This window comes from Phyllostomus hastatus, unplaced genomic scaffold, assembly GCF_019186645.2.
Source record: "Phyllostomus hastatus isolate PE091 unplaced genomic scaffold, TTU_PhHast_1.1 phas_scaffold_442, whole genome shotgun sequence".
NCBI classification, from domain to species: domain Eukaryota; kingdom Metazoa; phylum Chordata; class Mammalia; order Chiroptera; family Phyllostomidae; genus Phyllostomus; species Phyllostomus hastatus.
This window is the reverse complement of record NW_025334030.1, coordinates 5,497,208-5,503,909: the sequence shown is the minus strand read 5'-3', so window position 1 is coordinate 5,503,909 and position 6,702 is coordinate 5,497,208. Positions and strand designations below refer to the sequence as shown.

The 6,702-nt window shown below is 55.2% G+C and overlaps 1 protein-coding gene across 2 annotated transcripts; it reads left to right on the top strand.

The window, feature by feature from the left end:
* The first annotated feature begins 2,468 nt into the window (after positions 1–2,468).
* On the top strand, positions 2,469–6,702 carry TEDC2 (tubulin epsilon and delta complex 2). 2 transcript variants are annotated; one of them, XM_045820796.1, is made up of 10 exons: positions 2,469–2,539; positions 2,633–2,731; positions 2,969–3,039; positions 3,156–3,537; positions 4,003–4,056; positions 4,691–4,784; positions 4,973–5,084; positions 5,171–5,272; positions 5,686–5,876; positions 6,198–6,702. In XM_045820796.1, the coding sequence occupies exons 1-10, from the start codon at positions 2,514–2,516 to the stop codon at positions 6,342–6,344; spliced, it is 1,278 nt and encodes a 425-aa protein (XP_045676752.1). In that variant the 5' UTR covers positions 2,469–2,513; the 3' UTR covers positions 6,345–6,702. The 2 variants fall into 2 exon arrangements, with proteins under 2 accessions (XP_045676752.1, XP_045676753.1); XM_045820797.1 differs by lacking the exon at positions 4,003–4,056.

Genomic DNA, 6,702 nt, shown 5'->3' with positions numbered 1-6,702 from the left:
GGGGTTCTATGGGAGCTGAGAGCTCCAAACACAATCCCCATGTCCACCTCTGCCTGCCAGGGTCATCTACTCCCTCATAGGGCAGAGAGACCCATGGTAGGGGAGTCCTGCCCTGTGCATTGTCAGGGACTACATGTGATCACCAGATGTAAGGGCCTTGACTTTTTGCAGGCCAGGGCCTCAACGCCTTAGTCATAGGCTCCTTCACTCTCACATTCCCAGCTCATTTTAGAAATCCGTCCCTCCTCCCAGAATGATTTGTCTGTGTCCCCAACAGATAGTGTCTGTATGGACATCTCTTTTTGATGAGGTGCTGAGTTTCTGGTCCATTTCTTTTCTTGTATTTCTATCCTTCATTCTTCTAAGATGAAAAAATGAAAACAAAAGAAAATTTTTAAATAGAAGTCATTAAATTTTTTAAAATAAGAGATTCAACATTATTTAGAATCAACTGGAAAAAATCTAATTCAAACCCCTCAATGCTATCCTGGCACTATTTATGCAAGAAGAATTTTCCCAGAGAAGTTAGCCAGGTGGGGTTTCGGCCAGGCTGGGGTGGGGGAGGCCGTGGCAAGTCATTTGTAACATCTGAGATGACCCAGATGCAGAAGAGCAGCATTCAGAGGACTTGAACCTGCCTGCTGGGTGAGGGCGGGTCTGCTGTGAGTTCCTAAGAATAACTGTCCTAGAGATACTGGGACCCCCAGGGGGGGCAGTAGTCAAAACACCTGAGGGATCTGCCCAAGTGGCCCTGACCTCTCTAGTTATGATGACCTCTGATGCCATGCTACAGTAGCTTTTGTTTCCTCTCAAAATGTCAGAACCACTTGGCCAGGAGTGTCCCTCAAATGCTCTTGAACCAGAACTACGAGGGTGTGGAGATGCTGATTCACTGCTAGCTTTTCTGGGTGCCTATGTATGAGTGTGTATGTGTGTATGTGTCTATGTCTCCAGGGAGCTGTCTCTGCTACTGTAAGAATACTGATCACACCATGTGTAGTGTGGTTAAGGGGACCCCCAGTATTGGGATCGTGGACTTCCTGTTGACCATGTGCTCCTGGGTGTCTGTGAGCCTCAGTTTCCTCACTTGTAAGATGGGGCAATACCTACCTCACAGGGGTGTTGTGAGGATTAAATGTGATGAGGACAGTGGAAGATGAGTGATGTGCATATCTAAACTGCCTTCTTGTCACTTCCTAATGTCACCCAAGTCACACTGGGGCACTTGTCCATAGCCCCTTACCAAAATTCCAACTCAGTGAAACCAGTTCTCTGCCTTCTTCCAGCCTACACCTCTAGAAGACAACCACTCCGGTGGAACACAACACTGTGACCATAGTGTGGGGTCTCCCTGTGTCTCCCCAAGTTCTAACGGTCACCTTGACACCTCCTCACTGTGGTGCTGTCTGCCTGCATCTCCTCAAGTCCTTGAGGAGGGCATCACTTTGGTGCCCTATGACTGTTATGGGGTCTCCTAAGTACTGATGGAAGCATTTTCCCCTGCCTCACAGAGAATCTCATTTTAGGCAGAAATGGCATTAGCATTCCCCTATTGGGCATGAGAATGGGCCACTGCAGGTTAGTGGCCACCCTAAGAACAGTCCCAGGGTTGCCTGAGTCCCAGCCTCTCTGCCCTGCCCCCTCAGCTTCCCTTCACGTCCTTCTTCCCTATGCTGCAGCACCTTCCTTCCTATTAGAGACCATGAATGGCCAGCTCTCCATCTTTAAAGAAACCCCCCTCCCAAGGTTTGTCCTTTTGGATTCCCAGGGATCTCTTTTATTCTTATCTCCAATTACACTGGCCCTTGCTACTTGCATTACTCCTCCCATCCAAGATGTTGGTTCCCTTAGTCACTGAAGACCCCATCCCCCATCCCTCCGACATGCTCCTAGTACAGCCTCCCATTGCTTCTTTGACACTGGGTTCTCCAGACCTATCATCCACTCCTCATTTGTCCCTGGCCGTGCACACGTGCCCCACCTTGGAACATCTTGCTTCATCCCTCTCTGCCCAGGTGCCTACCCGGTGTCTCCTCCTTGTGTCATCACCAAGGTGTCATCACCTTGCCAGTATGTCCAAAAGTGAACACTCCGCTCTCAACACACACTTCATCCACACCTCTAGCGACCGTTTGCAGTAAATACTGACTGTGCCCCTTCACGTGCTTCACCCTGTGCCAGATGGGGTCAGCAAGGCAGGTCGGCCCCACTTCAGAGTGACTTCAACAAGGACAAAGAAGAATCCAACTGTAAAGCGATCACAGATGCCACCATCTACCCAGCTATCCGCACCAGACGCCTGCGCAGCATCGGAGGTCCGTTACCCGAGACTTAGGGTGGTAGCTCAGCGAAGAAGACTGGGCTCTGAGCCCAGGAGTCGGGGTGGAGGAGACGTATGGGTCCTGAGCCCTGGGATCCGGATAGGGTAGCCCAGCCGGAAGGGGTCGTCTTATAGCACGGAAGGGGTGGGACTTTCCCACGGCGGCAAATCCTGAAGAACGGCTGCTTCCTTCATGCTGCCCGCCGCCTGCTCTCGCCGGTAGGGTCAGGGCGGTGGAGGGAGCGTGGCGGGAGCGGGCACGGCCCGAGGAAGGCTGGCCCCGGAGCTGAGCTGCAGGTGTGTCCCTTCCAGGCTGGTGGCCGAGCTGTGGGGCGCCCTGGACGCCTGTGCCGAGCGACAGCGGGAGCTGGAGCGGAGCCTGCAAGTCTCCCGGCGGTTGCTGCGGACCTGGTACGCGGACCCGGACCACCAATTAGTCCTTCCTCGTGCCCTCAGAAGCCGTCTCCGAGCCCCCGGGCCGAGAGGCCAGGCCTAGCGCCCGTTTCTGAGTTGCCAATCGTCGGGCTCCCCCCTTTCCCCGAAGGCTCAGAGGCTGGGGTTTTATTTCCAGATCAGGCGGCCCTGTGGGGTCTTTTGGGCCTGGGCTCTGTCTCCTTGTGGTGCCACAGCTGCCCTGTGTCTTCGCAGGGAACCAGCCAAGACCCCGGCTCCGGAGCCAACCCCAGGGCTAGAAACTAATGAAGATGCCCCATTTCCAGGTAAACCTAAGCCACCCACCTACAGGTGCTGCCCCTGGCCTGTCTTCTGGCTTGCAGTGGTGAGGAACCCTCCTGAGGGACAGTGGTGAAAGACCACCACGTCTTGGCTTTTGCAGCATGCACACCCAGCCCCCAAGACCTCAAGGAGCTGGAACTTCTGACCCAGGCACTGGAGAAGGCTGTACAGGTTCGAAAAGGCATTTCTAAGGCTGGAAAAAGAGAGAAGTCCTCCAGCCTGAAGTCTGGGTCCATTGCCACTTCTGCTACCACAGCTCCTGCCCCAGCCCGAGCTTCTGAAACAAACCCCCCCAGGGGCATCCACAAGATCACCATGCCTGCCAAGGGCCTCCCTAAGCCCAGGCTTCTGTCAGCGGGGGATCGGACCTGTACAGGGAGTGGACCCCAAGATGCCAAGCCTGGACCAAGCCTCAGGGACCAACAAATAGCTTCACTGGCTGCTCCTCAGGCCCCAGAAGTTTTCACACTCAAAGAGAAGGGGTAGGTTTCTAGACCCTCACTAGAGAAATTGCTCTTTGCCTGATTAGACGCTGGCTAGCAGCTGGAGTCCAGGGTTTGGGGTGACAAAGAGGACAGGGCATTGAGGTGGCTGTGGGTTCTGGAGTGCTACCTGTGAGGCCCTTGCCCTGAAGCTGGCAGAATGGAACAGTTGGCTGTGAATGTGCCAGGCTTGACGAGCTAGGGCCTGTCCTACTCCCTGGTTCTCCAGTGCCCTATTCTCTGATCTACTCAGCCTAGGGGCTCAAGATGGGTTGTGCCTGTGGTACCCTCTCTTCTCTCTGCCAGGGCAGGCCTGGACTAGGCTGGCTCCCACGGTCACTCTGGACACTCTGTTCAAGGGAGTGGGAGTGGTTAGCCTTACCCCTGACTGGGCTCTGAGCAGGGAGTGGGGTCTGTAGCCCCAGAATGGGGCGAGGCTGCTCAGAGCACCGGCTTCTGTGACAGGACCCTGCTGCAGCTACCCATGGCCTTCAGGAAGGCGGCTTCTCAGAACTCCCGGTGAGCCTGAGTCTTGCAACTGAGTGGAGGCGGTGGGGAAGCCAGGGGAGTGTGGAGAACAGGAAAGGGGCCGTGTTGGTAAGACTTTTCCAACAGATCCCTCTGCTTTCTTTGCTAGGTGGGGACACTATATTAAATTCTGCTCAGCTCACACTGCCATAGTCACCTTAGACATAGTGAGCTTTGAGGCCCCCAGCTCAGCTGCTTGCTTACAAGGTGCAAAACTGAGCAAGGCACGTAGTGCCTTTGAGTCCCAATTTGTCTTCCATGTGCAGGTGATAATAATAGTAGTAACTTTGTAGCGATGTTAACCCAGGTGGTTCCTTTCAGGTTATGTACTGTGCCTGGCACAGAGCCAGCACCAAGAGCTCTTACCAGTCCTAGTTACCAGTCACTGCCAGGCCCTCCCTTCTTCCTCAAATTCCCTCCTAGTAGTTTCCAGAGTGGGTCATCTGTATGGACTGTGTCCTCTTAGTTCCTCGAGGCCTTCAAGGTCCCTCTTGGCACTCAGCAGGCCCAGATACCCCAGGCTGAGGCCCCCACCCTGACCCTTGCCTACTTCCCAAGGCCCAGCCCAGCTGGCTGGAATAACGATCACTTTCTGGTTGCTGGGGTACCCGTGTGTGCATCCCAGCCTGTGGGCCCAGCTCAGCTCTACACAGACCAGTGATTCCATGGATGCTGCTATGTCCTCCAAAACCCAGTTCCTCCAGAAAATGCAGATGACTGTATCCTTGCTGGATTTGCTGGGGTGGTTGGGGGTGGGAGAGTATCTAGGTCTGCACTTTGTAGGAGCTGCAGACCTCCTAGAATGAGGAGCAACTCCTAGAAGGGCTAGAGCTACTCCCAGATCCTACCTTGGAGGGGGGGGGGGGCGCGGGCTGGCCACAGGGGAGTTTCCCTGAGCTGTGTCCAGTCAGGTTGGCCCAGCTCTGGGCTCAGTGCTGCAGAGGTGGAGGCAGAAGTGGGGTGCCTGCAGAAGGCCTGCTTGCAGCTGAGACTGCGAATGGTGGAGGAGCTCACAACAGGTCAGTGGACCCTGATATAGGTCTTGGGGTAGGGAAGGCTGCAGAACCAACCTGGACCCAGCCTGCCCTCCCTGACCCTTTCATAGACCCCATGGACTGGATGCAGGAATACCGTTGCCTGCTCACCTTGGAGGGCCTGCAGACCCTTGTTGGTCAGTGTCTCTACAGGCTGCAGGAGCTGCAGACAGGTGAGACCCCTACCCTACCTATGCTGAAGTCTGGTCAGGGGTCAAGATCCTCTAGCCACAGGTAGCATTGGGACTTTAACAGCAAACTAGGAGCAGAGGCAGGCAGGCCCTTCCCTTCGTCACCCCACTGTGTTCTGAGTTCTCCCTAGTTGTCTTGTGGGACCAGTTGGGGCAGCTCTCCAGCACACAAAGCCCCACCACTTTACGTAGTTTGTTTATTTGTCCAGTTATTGAAAAAGTAGCATGTGAGAATCAGAGAAGTACCGGCAAGTAACTGGCCTAGCCTTGCAAGAGATAACTGTGGACAATAGGGCTTCATCTGGGAGGCAAAGGAAAACTTTGCAACCTTGGAGGAGAGTGGGGAGGAAATGCCTGGCTGTCACCCCATGAGGCCACATCCCCTGTCCTCACAGCAATAGTGGCACAGCAGCTGGGGCCGTGGCCTGAAGGGAGACTTTCCAGGCCTTCATTGCCCTGTGGAGGAGGAGCAAACCCCATCTGGAGCCCCCAGCTGCTTCTCTACTCCAGCACCCAGGAGCTGCAGACCCTGGCGGCCCTCAGGCTTCGGGTGGGCATGCTGGACCAACAGATTCACCTGCAAAAGGTACTCCCGGAGTAGGAAGTGAGGAGTAGGTTACTGGGTGCCAGGAGAACCTGGGCCATGGGGAAGATTCCAGGTCTGGAGCCTTGTGAGGGCTCAAGAGCCTGTCTGTGCTCCTCCCCACAGGACCCCCCCAGGAGGATGGGAGCCTCTGGGCCTGTGCACTTGCCAGCACTGGGGAGAGCTGGGAGCTTTTGGAGGAGGGAAAGGCTGGAGTATGGTGCCCCAAAGCCTGCCCTGGAATTGCCCCACCCCCTGTGGGGCCCTGGGCTAGCAGTCTGGGACAAGGCCTCCCTGCAACCTTGACCCTGCATCTCATCCCAGGTCCTGATGGCAGAACTCCTCCCTTTGGCGAGCATGCAGGAGCCACTGGGACCAGCCTGGCTGGCACTGTACCGGGCTGTGCACAGCCTTCTCTGCGAAGGAGGCCAGCGTTTCCTCACCATCCTTCAAGATGAGCCTGCTGACTGAACCCTTCCTGCGGCAGGGCGAGCTAGTTCTGGGTCTGTTGGGGAGAGCACCCTCTCTCTGGTCAGAGTTTAATGAACAGGGGTTGAGGGATTTTCACTTCTGTAGTGGTCTGGGCTGAGATTCCTATACTCCCCTGGGAAACCAGATTTCCAAGGAGCAGGGATGGCCTTCTGGCTCTTCCTGAGGAACTAGGGCCCTTCTCACAGCTGCTAAACCTGCTTAGGGTACAGCAGGGCCCTCCACAGGCTTGGGGTGGTCAGAGCCCCTTAGGGGGCTTTTCTTAGCCACCTCTGTTTTCTCTCACGTTAGGCTCAAAAGCTACTTGTGTGACATTAAAGCTACTCTAGAAATTATATAT